Source organism: Pipistrellus hanaki, assembly GCF_964339955.1.
Source record: "Pipistrellus hanaki genome assembly, chromosome: 3".
Classification (NCBI taxonomy): Eukaryota; Metazoa; Chordata; class Mammalia; order Chiroptera; family Vespertilionidae; genus Pipistrellus; species Pipistrellus hanaki.
Window position 1 is genome coordinate 169,039,151 of NC_140505.1, and position 19,160 is coordinate 169,058,310.

At 42.2% G+C, this 19,160-nt stretch overlaps 1 protein-coding gene across 2 annotated transcripts in view; it reads left to right on the forward strand.

Annotated features, from left to right (window-relative positions):
• Positions 1-18,700, forward strand: part of LOC311619069 (pregnancy zone protein-like) — a 48,637-nt gene extending 29,937 nt beyond the window's left edge. Inside the window, exons 17-36 of one of the 2 annotated variants that reach the window (XM_084877001.1) lie at positions 2,806-2,911; positions 4,356-4,488; positions 4,920-5,148; positions 5,640-5,766; positions 5,945-6,066; positions 6,247-6,298; positions 7,730-7,813; positions 8,325-8,501; positions 9,126-9,213; positions 10,079-10,235; positions 10,620-10,694; positions 11,095-11,272; positions 11,963-12,186; positions 13,759-13,977; positions 14,149-14,279; positions 15,075-15,165; positions 16,370-16,438; positions 16,782-16,884; positions 17,857-17,936; positions 18,519-18,700. In XM_084877001.1, coding sequence (XP_084733127.1) covers positions 2,806-2,911; positions 4,356-4,488; positions 4,920-5,148; positions 5,640-5,766; positions 5,945-6,066; positions 6,247-6,298; positions 7,730-7,813; positions 8,325-8,501; positions 9,126-9,213; positions 10,079-10,235; positions 10,620-10,694; positions 11,095-11,272; positions 11,963-12,186; positions 13,759-13,977; positions 14,149-14,279; positions 15,075-15,165; positions 16,370-16,438; positions 16,782-16,884; positions 17,857-17,921 — 2,430 coding nt within the window. In that variant the 3' untranslated portion in view covers positions 17,922-17,936; positions 18,519-18,700. The remainder of the gene's footprint in view (positions 1-2,805; positions 2,912-4,355; positions 4,489-4,919; positions 5,149-5,639; positions 5,767-5,944; positions 6,067-6,246; positions 6,299-7,729; positions 7,814-8,324; positions 8,502-9,125; positions 9,214-10,078; positions 10,236-10,619; positions 10,695-11,094; positions 11,273-11,962; positions 12,187-13,758; positions 13,978-14,148; positions 14,280-15,074; positions 15,166-16,369; positions 16,439-16,781; positions 16,885-17,856; positions 17,937-18,518) is intronic. The other variant, XM_084877000.1, reaches the window with a different exon arrangement.
• The last annotated feature ends 460 nt before the right edge of the window (positions 18,701-19,160 follow it).

Genomic DNA, 19,160 nt, shown 5'->3' on the forward strand with positions numbered 1-19,160 from the left:
TCATCCCTCTCACTGTCCAGGACTGCTGGCTCCCAACTCTCCTGCCTGCCTTCCCGATTGCCCCTAACCGATTGCCCCTGCCAGCCTGATTATCCCCTAACCACTCCCATGCCAGCCTGATTGATGTCTAATTGCTCCCCTGCCAGCCTGTTTGCCCAACTTCCCTCCTTTGCCGGTCTGGCCACCCCTAACTGCCCTCCCCTACAGGGTTGATCACCTCCAACTGCCCTCCCTTGCAGGCCTGGTGCCTCCCAATTGCCCTCCCCTGCTGGCCATTTTATGGTGGCCATCTTATATCCACATAGGGGCAAGATCTTTGACCACATGGTGGCAGCTATCTTGATCTTATGTATTGCAGTGAGGGTCAATCTGCATGTAACTCTTTTATTAGATAGGATAGAGGCCTGGTGCATGGGTGGGGCTAGCTGTTTTGCCCTGAAGCGTGTCTTGGATTAGGGTGGGGGTTCCCCTGGGGCGTGGGGTGGCCTGGGTGAGGGGCCTGTGGTGATTGAGGCCCTGGTATCTGGAATTTATTTACCTTCTACAATTGAAACTTTGTAGCCTGGAGTGGAGCCAAGTCCTCTGCTCACTCCAGCTGCTGCCATTTCGGTTTGGTTTTATGTATCTTCTATAATTGAATTTTGTAGCCTTGAGTGGAGGCCTAGGCCGGCTAGGGAAAACAGAAAGCTTGGCTTCCATTGCCGGGGAAATCCAAGCCTCTCAACTGCTCTCTATGGCTGCAGCCATCTTGGTTGGGGTTAATTTGCATACTCACTCTGATTGGCTGGTGGGCATGGCTTGAGCGGAGTGGTGGTTAATTTGCATATTACTATTTTATTAGGTAGGCTAGATATGTGTGTGTGTGTATGTGTGTGTGTGTGTGTGTGTCTGTGTGTGTCTGTGTGTATACACACACACACACTAGTGGCCCAGTGCATGAAATTTGGGCATGGGTGGTGGGGTGTCCCTCAGCCCAGCCTGCACCCTCTCCAATCTGGGACCCCTCAAAGGATGTTCTACTGCCAATTTATAGGGATCGGGCCTAAACCACCTGCCTGTCTGCCTGATTGCCCCTAACCACTGTCTGCTGGTCTGCTCACCCCCAACTTCCCCCCACTGCCAACCTGCTAGCCCACAAATGCCCCCCCAGCAGCCTGATCATCCCCAACTTTCCCCCATGCCAGTGTGCCTGCCCCCAACTTCCCCCTGCTGGCCTACTCACTCCATTCTGCCCCCCCACACACTATCCTGATCACCTCCAACTGACCTCCACTAATGGCCTGCTCACCCCCAACTGGCCCCCTGCTGGTCTGCTCAACCCCAACTGCCCCCCCCCAACCTGATCACCCACAACTGCCCTCCCTTTTGACCTCTACCCACCTTGGCCTTGCCACCATGGCTTTGTCCAGAAGAACATCTGGGAGGCCTCCTGGAAGGTCCCCAATCTAATTAGCATATTATCCTTTTATTAGTATAGACAAAGGCCTGGTGCACAGCTGGGGGCCAGCTGGTTTGCCCTGAAGGGTGTCCCATATTAGGGTGGGGGATCCCTTGTGGTGTGGGGCAGCCTGGGCAAGGGGCCTGTAGTAGTTTTCAGGCTGGCCATGCCCCCATGAGGTGAGGGTCCCTGCTGGGGGAAGCATGGCCAGCCTGGATGAGGGGCTGAAGGCTGTTTGCAGGATGGCTATACCTCCCAGGGGGGACTCTTACTCCATGGCAGCATGCCAGCCTGGGTAAGGGGCTCAGAGCCATTTTCAGGCTGGCCAAACACCCCCGGTGATGGAGAGTCCCAGCCCCTCCTTTTTTTTCCCCCAGTGTCTCCTTCAGTAGCAGCCAGAGCAGGCAGGAAGCTTGGCTTCCTCCATCGCCGGGAGCAACCCAAGCCTCCTGCTTGCTCCAGCTCCATGGCCACCACCATCTTTGTTGGATTAATTTCCATAGTCATTCCTGATTGGCTGGTGGGTATAGCAGAGGGACAGTCAATTTGCATGTTTTTCTTTTATTAGTGTAAATATACATGATATATATGTGTGTGTGTGTGTGTGTGTGTGTGTGTGTGTGTGTTATATTTGTTTTCTGAGGGGAGGAAGGAAAGAGAACATCCAAGGAAATAATTTAAAAGGCATCAGCATACAGCAGACAAAATTCAGAAATAAGAATCAGAAGAAGTGGGTTCTAATCCCAATTTCTTGTCACTAACTGGATAAACTATACTTTCTGTGACTTCATTTTCATATTTATAAAATAGCTCTCTTCTTTATTGTGTGGTATTTTTCTGATCCTATTATCTGTATCTATATTAATATAAGGGTAATATGCAAATTGGTTTGTACACCCTCACAGTAGCAACCAAACAGCAGGCTGTGTGGGGCAACAAGGCCAGCAGGGGAGGCAGTGAGGGGCAACTAGGCCCGCAGAGGGGGCAATGAGGGTTGACCAGGATGGGGGGAGGCAGTTAGGAGTGACCAGGCGGGGGGGGGGGGCAGTTGGGGGTGACCAGGCCAGTGGGGAGGCAATTAGAGATGACTAGGCTGAAGAGGGGGGTAGTTGGGGGCAATCAGGCTGGCAGGCAGGGGCAGTTAAGGGTGATCAGGTTCACGGGGGGGGGGGGGGGGGGGGTTCAGTTAGGCAGGCAGGTGAGCAGTTAGGAGCCAGCAGCCCCAGATTGTGAGAGGGTGCAGGCTGTGCTGAGGGGACCCCCCACCCCCATGCACAAATTTTGTGCACCGGGCCTCTAGTGTATAATAATAGTGAAAGTCTCAATATTAGATTGCCAATATGCTCTAATAATTTATTTTCTCCTAGTCTATAGGATTAAATATTTTTACCAACTCAAAAATCCACAAGCCAAATTTCTGTCGGCTGCTTCAGAATTATCCAAAATTTCATGTGGGAAGTGGATTTGTTTCAGGTGAGATTTCTCTGCTAAGATAACATAAAATAATAGAATAACAAAAAAGAAAAGTGATGCTTTGCTGGATTGGGTTGGGATAAAAAGCTATTTTACTAAGTATCAAATGTTGTGACTGCAGCAACTTCTTGGTAAATTTTCTTCAATTAACATTTTTTCCCCCAACATATAGGATTTGTAAAGCAATTGTTCCTCTCTCTCTCTCTCTCTCTCTCTCTCTCTCTCTCTCTCTCTCTCTCTCTCTCTCCCCCTCTGTCTCTTTCTCTCTCTCCAAATTTTGCATTTAGTACTTGTCACTTATTCATTATTTAAATTTTAGTTACACTACCTTAGTCCTGTCCCTTGTTATTTCATAACCAAATTATTACTTAAAAGCCACACTGATTTACCTTCCTTACCTCCAGTCTTGCTTCACCTCAGTCTGTCCCAACTACTATGAAAGGCATATCATCTTTAAACATTGCTTAAGAAACCCAAAACACCAATCAGAAAGAATGTATGCACCCTTATGTTCATAGCAGTACAATTTATAACAGCTAAGATCCGGAAACAGCAGAAGTGCCCATCAGTAGATGAGTGGATAAAGAATCTGTGGTATATTTGTAGTGTGGAATGCTATGCAACAATAAAAGAAAAACAAACAAACAAACAAACAAAAAACAGAAGAATATCTACCCTTTGAGACAGCATGGAGGGACCTGGAGGGTATCATGCTAAGTGAAATAAGTCAGTCAGAAAAAGACAAGTATCATATGATCTCAGTCATATGTGGAATCTAACAAAATAAAGTGACGAACAGAGTGGATCCAGAGACATGGAAGCGTGGACAGAATGTGGAATATCAGAGGGAAGGCAGGGGAGAGTGGGTGGGAGGTAATCAACCAAGGACCTTGTATGCATATATGCATGGCCCATGGACACTGACAATGGGGCAGTGAGGGACTGGGATTAGGGGTAGGAATGGGCTTGAGAGGGTTATTAGGGAGGAAAAGGGAACATATGTAATTTAATTTCTCCATATCTCAATCACTGTTAAGTAAAAAATCATTCCTAAAATCCTCTTGGAGTAGCTACTATCCATATCTCTAGTTTGAGTCTCACCACAAAAGGGAAACACGTGATCACCACTTCAGTATAAAAGCACTACTTTGTGTATTAAATGACTCTCTGTTCTTCTCTCCACCACTTGAATAATCAGCCGAAGAAGAGCTACATTTGTTTTCATTTCTAGAGAAAAATGTATTTACCTCTAGATTGAAGAAGTAAAAAAAAAAAAAAAAAAAATAGCCTTTCTATACAAGTAACAAGCTGGTATGTTTAATTGTTCCAATAATAAACATTCACTGAGCAACTGATCTTATTTTTCTGGATAAATAAGGCAACTATAAAAAGTTAATGATAAAAATAAGGTTCACATTGGTCTCTGAATGTGGTCTTTTCATAGAGGATCTTCCAGACACACGTAGAAGATTTTCACTTACCACAATGATAAGAGAAGAGCTTCCAGCTGAGGAAGTGAAAGAGACAGTCCGGAACTACTTCCCTGAGACCTGGATCTGGGACTTGGTGCCACTCGAGTAAGCGCTTGTGTTGCTTGGAACTTGGTTTAGGAGATTTGGATTCTCCTCTATGATTCTGCTGTTATCCTGTGATCCTGATCCTTTCAATTCTGTTCCACTCCTTTCTGGTAAATATTTAAATTCAGAGTAAATTTATTTTACAGTGAAGCAATGCAACTTTTTTTTTTTTTTCCTAATTTAGTCTTGAGGGACTTAAAATAATAGAAAACAGGAAGCCAGTCTCTCCCCTAAAAGAAAAGAAAAACTGTCAGCGATTTCATTAATAGTGACAAACTTTATATGAAGTTTAACATTTGCCACACTAGGCTGCTAAGTTACCATGGTATAGGACCAACTGTGATCTATGCCAAAAGAAAAAAAGAAAAAGTGAGGGGGGAGAGAAGGGGGAGGTGACTCACTCACTTTCTTCCTCTTTTTCTTTTCATTAGTTCATCAGGTAGCAGTGAGTTGGCAGTCAAGGTCCCTGATACAATCACCAACTGGAAGGCCAGCTCGCTCTGCTTGTCTGGAACAACAGGACTTGGCCTCTCCCCCATCATCTCTCTTCAAGTCTTCCAGCCCTTCTTCCTAGAACTCACTCTCCCTTACTCTGTGGTGCGAGGAGAAGCCTTCACACTCAAAGCCACTGTGTTCAACTATTTGTCCCACTGCATTCGGGTAAGGGCACTTCCTTACAGGTGAGCGACAGCAGAAGGAAGGGACACAGTCACCATGCACTACCTAGGTGTCCTAGGAATTCTTGTAAATCATAATTGCCTATGATGCAACTTAATTTTGGGATGGAATGGGTACCAAGAGCAAAAACTACCTGACAGCTCCAAGGCAGTAAGGTTGTGTTCATTTGGGTCTCCATATTATCTGTGTAGTCTTAATGTCAGCTCTCATTTCCATCAGACTACTTCATTTTTTTTTTTCACTCTAAGGAAACTATTTCTTCCTTGTGTGGGCCTGTATCCTAATGCACGTCAGTGTTCCAATTCCTTTATTGCAAGCATTTAAACTACGAAGTGTTTGACAGGATGTCCCCTGTTTGAACAATTTCTCAAAGCCTCTCAATTAGTGGGCATTGTCCCTTTAAGCTCCAGTCCCCTGTTACTGACCCTCTGCCTGTGTTCTTTCTCAAACTTGTGGGTGGGTATGGGGAACAGGTGAGCATGGAGCTGGAGAACTCTCCTGCCTTCTCGGCTATCCCAGTAGAGAAGAATGAAGAATCTCACTGCATCTGTGGAAATGGGCGGAAAACTGTGTCCTGGGCTGTGACCCTCAAGTCACTGGGTGAGTGGTAATGATTTGCTTTCCTCTCTGACCCAAATAAGTGTGTGTGTGTTTCTCCTTTTACAATGATTGATTGAAAGAAAACGATTACATATATGGAGAAAATTAAAAAAAGAGAAGAAAAAGCCCATTCAATATAGAACCGCTGTATTAACTCCTTAAGAATCTTATTCCTCAGGGAAGGTGAATTTCACAGTGACTGCGGAAGCCCTACAGTCTCAGGAATTGTGCGGCAATGAGGTGCCTAAAGTCCCAATGTTTGGACAGAAGGATACTGTAATCAAGCCCTTATTGGTTGAGGTATGCAAGTATACTTTCTCAGAGACCTTATTATCTAATATAGTATATGTGCTGGTGACATTTAATTCCCCAAATATGGATGTATCCACAACTCAATTTTTTACACTACATAAGAGCAACTGATTTTTCTCTTCTACATTCAGTGTCACTTTATGTTTTATTCTTTCTTTTAATGTAAAGCCTGAAGGAATAGAAAAGGAGGAAACTTTCAACACACTCCTCTGTGCACCAGGTAAGTATCAAACATAGACAAAATTCTCATGTTTCGCCACATGCCAAAGTATATGGTTGCAAAATGACCCTTGAGGCATGTTGTCTTCTAGGAGAAAAAAAAAATTGTATACGTTCCCATGTACAAACCTAAGGATATTTGATAAAGAAAAGCCTTTTCCTACTGAAGGTGTAAACAAGTTAAAAGACCTAAAATGTGTTGGCTAATAATAAAGACAAAAGCTGATGATTGTGGGAAAGGATTCCTTCCATACAAAACTGTTTCCCAAACTTCTCTCCTTTTTCAAAATTCTGAAATATCCCTGTGGCATCAGTACTATTTATTATTCAACTAATAGCTTAAGTGTATTCATGTTTTTTTTAAATTTAAACAATTATTCTAAGAACTTTAGGGATAATCTGCTCTTGGAGCACATTCAGCATGCTCTAATCTCTGGAGTCTTTTCACTTTCTTGTTCCTTTTTTCTGGAAGTCTCTTCCGCAGATATCTATCAGTCTTACTCTCTGACTTACTTAGTCTCAAGTCACCTATGACTATTTTATCAATGAGCTTGTTAGTGGAGAGCCTCTACCCACCCAGCCAGGACTTCCTGACTGGCCTTTTCTTATTAGCTTACCCATTTAAACACTCACTCTGCTTTAATTTTCCCTATAAAACTTAACATCTATTATTCCAAATGTTGATTTGTTATTTTATTACTCTCGTAAAAATGAAAATTCCAAGAAGCCAGGAAATCTGTTTTGAAAATTACTATATCATTGCATTTAAAACAGAACCTATACATAGCACACACTTTATATATATTTATAGAATAAATGTGATTTTTTAAAAATCTAATGATATTATAGATTAGCATAAACAATGAAGAGAAGGAAAGAAGTATATCATAAGGTATACACATAGAAAATCTATAGAAATCTAGCACCAATAGATATAATTAATAGGAACTATACTGTGAAATGAATCATTGCTTTAGGAGAAACTTGAATTGCATGGAGGAAATTATATAAGAACCAAGAGAAATGAGAAGTTGGATTTTCATCACATAGAGAAAAATATATTCATACAAAAATAGAACATTTCTCTCTTCCCTCTCCCACCTCCCTGCGCCCCACTTCCCTTATACACAGAGTGGCCAGATTGTTATGATCTTTGAGTGCATAATAATCTGGCCACTCAGTGTATATCCTATATAATAAAAAGCTAATATGCAAATTGTCCCTCAACCAGGAGTTCGACCAGCAGGTAGGCTGGCCAACCACCCATGTCCCCTCTCCCTGGCCAGGCTGGTCAGACCCCACTCATGCACAAATGCATGCACCAGGCCTCTAACATATATATATATAGAGAGAGAGAGTAGCCAGATTATTATGTGTTCAGAGATCATAATAATCTGGCCACTCAGTGTATGTATTTGTCTTTTTTCATTAGAAACTGGAGTACCTGAAAAGTTGTCACTAAAAGTTCCTTCAAACGTGGTTGAAGGCTCTGCCAGAGCAACGTATTCAGTTTTGGGTGAGTCTCCCAGCCCAAAGGAAGCAGATGTCTACCACTACAGTCCTAATGCCTGGGGCCTCACCATCCATGGTGAATGAGATCACTGACTCTAGCCACTGGATTGAGAGAAAGAGCACTAAGCTAAGGATTGCATAGTGTATTCATCAGAAAAGGTTTGAATAGATGTTATGGTATATTTGGATATACTCTAGAAAGTAATAAGGGTCCCCTCTCTGTCCTCATCTTCAAAGGATTGACTAGGTAGTGATGCTTCCTAATATATTTGAATATAGTTGGTTTTTATCAGACCTGCCATTCAGTTTTTTCCATGTGTTTTTTTCCCTATCCTTTAACCATTTACTTTACTTTTCCTACTTTTGTCTTTTCTTGCTATTTTTGCATCTTCTATGCTTTCTTGTCCTCACCTCTGTAAGTGAGTTGACCTCTCATTTAGCTAGTTTCTGTCTTCCTATCCCAACTTAAACTAACTCCAAGTTCTTCTGACTTTTCTATACCTTTCATTCCCCAGGTGATATACTAAGCTCTGCCATGCAAAATCTGCAGAATCTTCTCCAGATGCCTTATGGTTGTGGAGAGCAGAATATGGTGCTTTTTGTCCCTAACATCTATGTTCTGAACTATCTGAATGAGACAAGACAGCTGACAGAAAATATCAAGTCCAAAGCCATCAACCATCTCATCAGTGGTAAGAGATTATCCCCCATAGGAGAAACTTTGAGTCCCTAAATATATCCTTCAGTGAATTCAAATCAGCATCCCTTTGGTTAAAATTTAATAATTATTTCTGCTGTGATATCCAAAAAAATGCCCCACTATACAATCAGAAAACTCAATAGCATCATCAAGTCTTGGAGACCCTATATAATAAAAGGCTAAAATGCAAATCGACCAAAGTGGGGAATGACTAGTCGCTATGATGTACACTGACCACCATGGGGCAGATGCTCAATGCAGGAGCCGCCCTCTGGTGGTCAGTGCACTCCCACAGGGGGAGCACCTCTCAGTGAGTGCAGTAGCAGTAGTGGGAGCCTCTCCTTCCACTGTGGCAGCGCTAAGGATGTCTGACTACACACACACACACACACACACACACACACACACACACACACATCGAGGGCTCCTGGACTGCCAAGGGCACAGGCCAGGCTCAGGGCCCCCTCCCTCAGTGCACAAATTTCATGCACCAGGCTTCTAGTATCTTAATAAAATAGTACTTTTTCTATGACTGCTCAATGAGTTTTGAAGAAAAGACTGACTCGTTCTCCAATGTTTCTGCTATTTCATAAGTCTATGCAAACTTCTTCTTCAGGGTACCAACGACAGTTGAATTATAAGCACAACGATGGTTCATACAGTACCTTTGGGGAGCGTGGTGGTACAAGTCAAGGAAACACTTGGTAAGATAATTATTTCCAAATGCTCTTTGTAGACCATAATATTTCAGAATTATGGAAATAATATTCTCTGATACTTTGAGTTCTTTTGTGGAAATCTGTTATGCTTTAAAAACCCATATGGGTGTCATCACACTGGGTGATCTCAACATTCATCTGTGAAAGCTTACCTGCTCTGATAGCACTGTAGAGAGCAATAAAATAAGGAAATGTTCCCCCAAAATGGAAATATAAGGCAGAAAGTGTCAAAATGTGAAATGATCAAGAAAGAAGCTTCTACCGCATACAATAACAAAATGAAGCCTGGAAAGCACAGAAGGTGATTGTGATATAGTAAAAGCATTCATAAAACTGAAGTTTTACGCCAAGCCAGTGTTGCTCAGTGGTTGGGCGCCAACCAATGATCCAGGAGGTCACAGTTCGATTCCCAGTCAGGGCACATGTCCAGGTCGTGGTCTCGATCCCCAGTGTGGAGTGTGCAGGAAGCAGCCAATTAATGATTCTCTTTTATCATTGATGTTTCTACCTCTTTCCCACTCTTCCTCTCTAAAATCAACAAAAATGTATTTTTTAAAAAGAAAATGGAAGTTTGGGTAGTGGAAAGTCTTGAAGGCTGCAGCAAACACTTTGTGAGGGGGGAAAAAAGTGAAAAGTATAAACTCAAAAAGGAGAAACCAATAAAATTGACAGAATTACAGAAGAGACTCAGATATTTGTTGGACAAAGAAGAGAATATTCGATATTCTATTATCATTTCCCCACCAATTCCCCCCAGTAATTTCCTTCACTGAATTATGAACCTCAGTGTCTGGAGGCAGAGCACACAGTGAGCTTGTCCTCGTGTCTCGGTTTCTTCTTTGCTGGACAGGCTCACTGCATTTGTGCTGAAGGCCTTTTCTCAAGCCCGGTCTCACATCTTTGTGGAGGACTCACACATCACGAATTCCCTCACCTGGCTCTCACAGAAGCAAAGGGAAAATGGCTGTTTCCAGCGCTCTGGATCACTGCTAAACAATGCTATGAAGGTGATATCTTGAACATTTTTTCCCGGTTCCTAAAGATGGTGATATGTCAGAGCAATGATGCTCCTATTGATTTCCTCAAGACCTAGCTTTGAGGGAGGATGGTAGACTCTAAAGCTTTTTATATCTAGCAACTAATGAGCAGTTTTTTATTGAATGAAAATAGTGTGCAAAATAAAAACAAAACCAATATATTACTAAAAGTGAGGGAAAGAGATTTGGGACAGATTCAAGAAGTTTAGGGTGGAGGAAGAAAGAGGAAAATCAATATTATTACTCAAGAAAAGATGCTTTTTAGTTAAGATGCCCACAGGGAAATGTAGGCTTTGCCAACTCTGGCTGATGAATACTGGAGTGTTTTTGTCTCTCTGCCTCTGATCCTTACAGGGTGGAGTAGATGATGAGGTGACGCTCTCCGCCTACATCACCATCGCTCTGCTGGAGATGCCCCTGCCTGTTACTGTATGTACTAGCACATTCCCTGTACCTGCCTCTCACAAATGTCAGAAAAGAGAGTCATGAGACTCTGAAGAAATGAGTTGTAGTTTTTTGTGTTATTTAAATTTGGTCTGTTTCTCTGGAACATAAAGGACTTTATCATTTTGAAAGCCGTAGAGGAAATTATCCTCTGGCTGATCTATGAGGTTGTACAGGCACCTTGGGGCGTTTAATCGGGAATTAGCCCGGGGACAGTGCATTTACCTGGTCCTGATATCTTAACACGTTGTGGATCTGTAGTTTTATCGCTAGCTTTGCCCAGTGGGCCAGATAAGTGATTGGCCACCCGCCTGAGAACCGGAAACACAAGAATTCTCGTGATCCATCCGCAATGTGTGAAGATCCCCTTTCTTCTTCTTTATAGCACCCAGTGGTCCGCAATGCTCTATTCTGCTTGGAAAGGGCATGGGAATCCACTTCGGAAGCCCAGGGAAGTCTCGTCTATACCAAGGCATTATTGGCCTATGCCTTTGCCCTAGCAGGAAACCAGGCCAAGCGAAGGGAGCTGCTTCAATCGCTGGACAAAGAGGCTGTGAAAGAAGGTAAGAGCTGCTTCTGCAAAATTTACTTCCAAAAATCACCAGTGAAGAAGGAAGAGGACCGAATGAACTCATATCTATTATGCCACACTATACGTGTTATGTTATGTTTTATGTTATGTTATGTTATGTTATGTTATGTTATGTTAATAATAAGAATAATTATTGACGAAAACCAGTTTGACTCAGTAGATAGAGCGTCGGCCTGCGGACTGAAAGGTCCCGGGTTTGATTCCAGTCAAGGGCATGTACCTTGGTTGTGGACACATCCCCAGTTGGGGGGAGGGGGTGCGGGGGTGCAGGAAGCAGCTGATCGATGTTTCCCTCTCATCGATGTTTCTAACTCTCTATCCTTCTCCCTTCCTCTCTGTAAAAAAAATAATAAAATATTTTTTTTAAAGAATAATTATCATTAACCAAAAACAAATTCTCTAAGTAGCATGAATTATTTAACCAATTCACATATCGTTAACGCTATACAGCCCATCTTCTAATGTTGTACAAGTATGTAATAAACAGAAAGACACATGGGAACCTTTCTTTACTTTCTTGGCAAAGATTTGCCGGGTTGTTGATTACTTAATACTTTGACTTCACTTAGGTCAATTCAAGAGCTCTCCTCGTAATGCTGTCCTGAATCGGGTTTTGAAACCATTCTCTGAGCTCACCAGGGTGTCTTTTCCCATTTCAAAGGGGACTCGATCCACTGGCAACGTCCTGGGAAACTTCAAGAAGCTGAGGCATTCTCTTACCAGGCCCGCGCTCCTTCTGCTGAAGTGGAGATGACATCCTACCTGCTCCTTGCCTATCTCACCGCCCAGCCTGCCCCATCTTCGGAAGACCTGTCTGTAGCTTCACGTATCGTGAAGTGGATCACCAAGCAACAAAACCCCACGGGGGGATTCTCCTCCACTCAGGTCGGTGGAGAAACTCAAGGGAGAAAAATAAACATGCGAATACAGAGGGAGACGCAATCATATTCTATTGAGTGGAATCGTTGGACAGTGTTTCTAATCCGCACTTCCTTCCTTCCCCCATCATCACAAAGGTTCCAGCCTCATTATTTCATATGTGGGTTATGGCTCTGTTCAAAGTCCCAGATCTTTCCTCCTGTAAAGTAGATAACCTTCCTAAAGCAGTGTATTTATAAGATTACTTTCCTGATTACATACATATTTTTTTCATCCAAAGACTAAAATTTTGTGGTATTTTACCCAAAATATTCCCTCTTCCCAGTAAACCATGAATATTTCCATCTAGTTCGACTGATCCCTTCACTTTTCCTGACATTGGCTCACTGCCCCTTCTGTGTCATCAGTTACAACATTTCCCCACACCTGATACTCCCTGATGCCTCTCTTCTGTCTGTATAAACTTTTCTCATTATTCCGAGATAACCATATTTCTCACCTTCTTCTCTACTATTTTAGCTCTAATTTCTTCAACCTTCTCTGACTTTTTTACAACAAATGTCCTATATAATAAGAGAGGAATATGCTAATTAGCCATTATGCCTTGAGGTGTAACAACCATCCTCATAAGGACCAGATCACCACGGATCTGCAGGAGGGAGGGTGGGGCAGCAAACTCCAAGTGGCAGGGAAAAGCTACAGGAGGGGGCAGGGCAGCAAGGTATTGGGGAGGAGGGAGGAGGGAAACATGGCGGGGGGGGGGGGGGGGGCGGCGAAGGGAGGGACTACAGGAGGGTGGGACAGCAGGCAGAGAGCTACAGGAGGGTGGCAGAGAGCTACTGGCACACGGATTCGTGTGCAGGGCTATTCGTTTTTATATAAATTTATAAATTTTTGAAATAGCCTCTGCTTTATGTCAAATATTGAAGTCTTCTTTCCATGTGTAATATTGTAAGCCACTTGAATGAGGAAACATCTTCATTTCCCCCAAAGTATCTATAATAGCTCATGATTAATAACCAGCCATGCCTGAGCTGAATTGAAATTCAGTTAAGGAACTGTGTTTATACCGTATTTTCTGGCGTATAAGACGACCCCCTAATTTTACAGTTAAAACCTAGGTTTAGGCCTATATTCGCTGTATAAGACTACCCTCCACTTCCGAGGCAACACCAGTTCTTTTTATAATAGACCGCCTCTCTGACTCTGGCCAATCTGAGCAGGCTTTTTACTAGAACACAGTATAGCTTCGGGTACAGAACATGTATAATTTGCATGCATAAAAAGCCTGCTTGGATTGGCTGAGTTAGAGAGGCGGTCCGAGCAACCTTGCAGTGATTGGTTCGGGATCGAGTTGGAAAATTCATTTAGCGGCATATGGAGATGTTTTTCGGGATATACTCGGCGTATAAGACGACCCCCGATTTTTCAGTTGACTTTTTCGTTTCAAAAGTCGTCTTATATGCCGGAAAATGCGGTAAATATATAACTCTGAGAGAGAGAAATGCTGGTATGGTTTACATCTAGTATGATTTGATTACCTTTCTCTCCTGTGATCTCTGCACCCATCTTTTTCAGGATACGGTGGTAGCTCTCCAAGCCCTCTCCAAATATGGAGCAGCAACTTTCTCTAAAAGGGAGAAAGCAGTCACAGTCACCGTCAGGTCTTCAAAGGCCTTCTCGGAAGAATTTCAAGTAGACGACGCCAACCGCCTATTGCTGCAGGAGGTTGCATTGCCGGAGATTCCAGGGGAGTACAGCACCACAGTGTCAGGGTCAGGATGTGTGTACCTCCAGGTGAGACTGCCAGGGTTTGGGGGATGCTACACATGGGGATAAAAGTCTCAATAGTTATATTTGAATTTCAAAATGGAAAAAGAAATGTGTGCTAAGAGGAGGTATGAATCACCTAGAAGAGACAGACTACTTGAGTGAAAAATTAAAGGATTTTTTTCCTACTTGTTTTAGACATCTCTGAGATATAACATCCTGCCTGAGAAAGAAGGGAAAGTTCCCTTCGCTCTGAAGGTTACTACTCTTCCCAAGAATTGTAATGGAGCAGCTGCTCACAGGAAATTCCAGATTCACATCAACATTAGGTAAATCCTAAATCACTACCACATTTTTTGTAGAATATGGAAAAATGGATTTTCTTGTGTGGGGGAATGCCATTACCCAAGTCACACATAATGAAGGTGGAATTCTTGCAATATTTATTAACAAGAAAGTATTCTTCACTCTTACTGAAAAGTATTAAACATTGAGGATATAATGTTGCCATATCTGCAGAGTGCAATTTCATAAAGATAGGTTTTCCAAACAACCATAACAGAAGCAAATAGAGTAGATGGACCAGCAGAATGGTTGATAAAATAGGGAACACTAGAAATAAAAGAGAAGGGAAGACTCCTAGCTTCCTTCCTTCCTTCCTTCCTTCCTTCCTTCCTTCCTTCCTTCCTCCCTCCCTCCCTCCCTTCCTTTCTTTCCTTCTCTCTCTCTCTCTCTCTCTCTCTCTCTCTCTCTCTCTCTCTCTCTCCCTCCCTCCCTCCCTCCCTCCCTCCCTCCCTCTCCCTCTCTCTTTCTCTCTCTCTCTGTCTCTCTCTCTTATCCTTACCCAAGGATGTGTCCATTCATTTTAGAGAGGTAGAGAGAGAGAGAAACATTGATCTGAGAGAGATACATTGATCAGTTGCCTCCTGTATGTGCCTCAACCAAAGATTGACAACCTAGCTATGTGTCTTGACCAGGAATTCGAACCCGAGACCTTTCAGTATAGTACGATGCTCCAACCAATTGAGCCACACCAGCCAGGGCAGGAGAAGGGAAGATTTCTATCATGAATCAATTTCAAAGAATTTGTTTGAATGTCTTGTCCCTTTGACTTGACTTCATAGTTATACTGGAGAACGGCCCAGCTCCAACATGGTCATTGTTGATGTAAAGATGGTGTCCGGCTTCATACCTGTGAAACCATCAGTGAAAAAGGTAAACCCTCATAAATGTTGCCTTTACACTTGTCAATTTTCTTTTATTGATTCTGCTTTCAAGAAGTTTAATCCTTCAAACTTGCTTCTCTAGTGTTTCCATCATTTTAATAGTGGGTATCATTATTGTTTGGTCTCAAGTAAAGGCGTGTTTAATAAATACTATGGTTAATAATGATCCAACAAGCCCTGAGACATCTAGAGAGACATGGAATGGTGTTGAATTATCTTCCAATTATACCTAAAAAGAAAAAGGCAGGATATACAGGATGTCCAAAAAAATGTATACACACTTTAACAGCTGATAGCAAAATTTTGAAAATGAAATGTATTTTAATAAACACTGCCTTTATAATTATTCAAAGTGTGTGCATACATTTTTGAGGACACCTGATATCATATATATATATATGAATATAGAGTCTGGCAAAAGTAGGCTTACAATTATAAGTACACAAAATAGAGTTTATCCTTGTATTATTTATTAATTATTGTATTATTTTCCATATGAACAACTGTAAACCCACATTTGCCCACCTTGAATATGTGATATATGTGAAATATACTAGAGGCCCAGTGCACGAATTCGTGCATGGGTGGGGTCGGGCCAGCCAGAATATTGGGAAAGATTGGGACCGGGACTGTTGGGAGGAAGAGACAGCAGGAAGTTTGCGGGCCAACCCACCCTGATCCAGGCCTAATCAGGGCCAAGCCAGCTGGGGGAATCAGCCTCAGGCGATTGGCCAGAAAGCTCCTCTCCCGAATGGGGTGGGAAGGCAATAGTGGGTGGGGAAAGCCAAGGGGAGTGGCAGAGGGCCGATTGGGGTGATGGGGACTGATTGGGGGAGGAGCTGGCTGTGGGGAGGGGCTGGTTGTGGGGAGGGGCTGGTTGTGGGGAGGGGCTGGTTGTGGGGAGGGGCTGTGGGTGGTGGGCTGGCCAGTCCCACCCCTTATTGGGGTAGGAGGAGGCAACCAGGGCCGGGGTCACCCAGGAGGAGGGGCTTCAGTAGGTTGGCCAGTTTGCTGGTCCCCGTGGGTGTCATAGCAACCGGTCATTGGATTTTTATATAGAGAGATATTCTGAAGAATTCAAAATGATCAGTTGGATGTTTCTGAGTAACCCTTTAGATTATAAATATCTGAAAACTGCTTTCAGCCTGAAATTTCTTCATCCCATATCTCTGTCTTATCCTCCTGGTCAACAGCTCCAAGAAAAGCCTCAGATTCAAAGGACTGAAGTGAGCACGAACCATGTCCTGATTTACTTCGAGGAGGTAAGATTGTCTGTGACTCTGCTAGATCTGGGAGAAGTGCCAGGGGTCCCCACAAACCAGTATAGATTCCAGCTAGTGCTTTTCCCATACACAGGTGAGGGAGAAGAAAATAACTACATAGGACAATGAATCCAGGACTGGACAGCAATGCTCCGTTTACTGCATTTGACTGTCCATAGAATTGCCTCTTTTATGTCATGGAGTGTCTCACACAGGTCCCCAAATGTCTCATTCTTTCTGTGAGTTTTGTTACAAATGGATAGCAGACTATCTTAAGAAGAAAGGATGATGATTAGTAACTAAGTTAATCTTCCATTTTAATTCAGTTTTTCTGTCTCTCCAGCTAACCAAACAAGCCTTGAGTTTCTCCTTCTTGGTGGAACAAGACATCCAAGTAGATAATTTAAAACCAGCTTCAGTAAAAGCCTATGATTATTATGAGACAGGTGAGTGGGATTCAGACATGCTGAACTTTGGGGGGAAAGAAAGACTAACCTAGGAAAGACTAACCTAGGAAACTCCACAATGTGTTACTGGAAGAAAAAGTGAGTTTATGGCCACCAGGTAATCATGCTCCTGTACCTCTCACCTGAATCCTAAACAAGTCTTAGAACCATTCATATATATATATATAGATATATATAGAGAGAGGAAGAGAGAGGGATAGAGATTTAGAAACATCGATGAGAGTCATCGATCAGCTGCCTCTTGCACACCCCCTACTGGGGATGTGCCCACAACCAAGGTACATGCCCTTGACCGGAATCGAACCCGAGACCCTTCACTCCATAGGCTGATGCTCTATCTACTGAGCCAAACAGGTTTTGGCTAGAACCATTCTTATAAATTGATCTCAATTCCAGTCAAGAGCATGTACCTCCATTACAGGCTTAATCCCCAGCCCTGATCTGGTTGGGGTCCGTGTGAGAGGCAACCAATCAATGTTTCTTTCTCTGTGTCTCTCCTCCTCTTTTCTACTCTCTCTAAAAATAAAATAAAATAAAATAAAATAAAATAAAATAAAATAAATGAAAAAATATATCCTCTGGCAAAAACAAACAAACAAACAAAAACTTCACTCCTTCTTAGTTTAAGGGACCATTCAGCGAGGAAGGTACAACTCCAATGAGAAAGACACAGCTGTGCAAGGGGCTGTGCAGTGCTCTGTAGAGGTGGAAACTGTCTTCCATCTGTGAAACCTGCCCCTACATTCTGTATCCAAGCCCTATGTTCCCTCCTCCCCCCTTCCACCCCAGTCCCAAATGGCTTAGTACAGAAGGAAGTCATTTTATTGGCTGCATACTTGTTTTTATACTTTCTTTCTTAGCTTACATTATACAGTTTGTTTACAAGTCTCTACTCATCTGCCTGTTGCTGAATGTCTTCACTCTTCCTGTCTCCTCATGTTTGTGTTTCAGAGGAGTTCACCATTGAAGAGTACAGTGCTCCATGCAGTGCTGGTAAAGTAGAAATGGAAATCTAATCCAACATAAGGAAAATAAGTATCTGTTATCTGCACAATGCTGATTCTTGAATAATTCTTTATCAAACTGTGAAACTCTCTGGGGCATCATTTACGAATTGAAGTATTCCAAATGTATTATTCCAAATGTACTATAGAATTTCTCAGTAGAAAAAATGCAAGTGAAGTATAATTACTGGTGTCTGGGATAACTTGTCTGAAGATGAAGATGCATATAAAAAACAAGTGATCTAATATTTACTTTAGGTTCCATACCTAATGGTAATACATTTATCACCCGTGACCTTCCTAAGTGTTTCTAAACTTACACTAGGAAACTTTTCACTGTAACTGTCCATACAGCACAGCCTGAGAAATGCAATCTACAAGACCTTCCTCTAGAAGTTTACAGGGTTCATCTTTGACAGTAGAACACCTGCTGGGAGACCTTCAATTCTCCACTTTAAAATATAAAAAGAAAAAACCAAAACAGCTCTATCATAGAAAAAATAATTAAAATATATTAAGTTTAAATATTTGTTCTTTATAAACAATAAAATAAAAATATTCCTTCAGTAGAACACAGAATTTCCCTAATATTTCTACCTTTTCTTTTACTGTGTAGAATCTGAACATAGAAATGCTTGAAAATAGAAACATACGGGTCTTATCAAATGAAATTCTCCAAAAACGAAGAACAAAGACTTATCAGGAGAAAAGATAATGGGAGAAAGAAGGAATAGAAATTGGAAATAGATAAAATTTGTATGTTGAATAAATTTATGACATTTACAACTCTATTTTTTCTTTTGTTCTTTATAAATGTTATATTTCCCTTCTGAAATATGTACCCATTTTGCACAATGTTTTTAAAAACACTAAAATATTACACAAAGAAGTGCACTCAAAAACACCAGATAAAATGGAGTTGCAAAGTTCAAGTAACCCACAGGAAGGTAGAAAAAAACACACTGTTTTCTAAGCATCAAAACAACTGAAATGTTGATCAATAGGTGAATGATTAAACTAACTGTGGTATGTACATTCATATCATGAAATACTACTCAGCAATAAAAAGGAGCAAACTACTGATATACACAACTTGGGGAGATCTCAAAGTGAAATTAAAGCCAATTTCAAAGGGTCATACTATATAAAAAAAAAGTGCCTCCTTTATCACACACTAAGTTATCATACATTCTAAGGCTTGTTTCTGAATGATTTATTCTATCCCATTAATTAGCTAGATGGTCAAGTCTT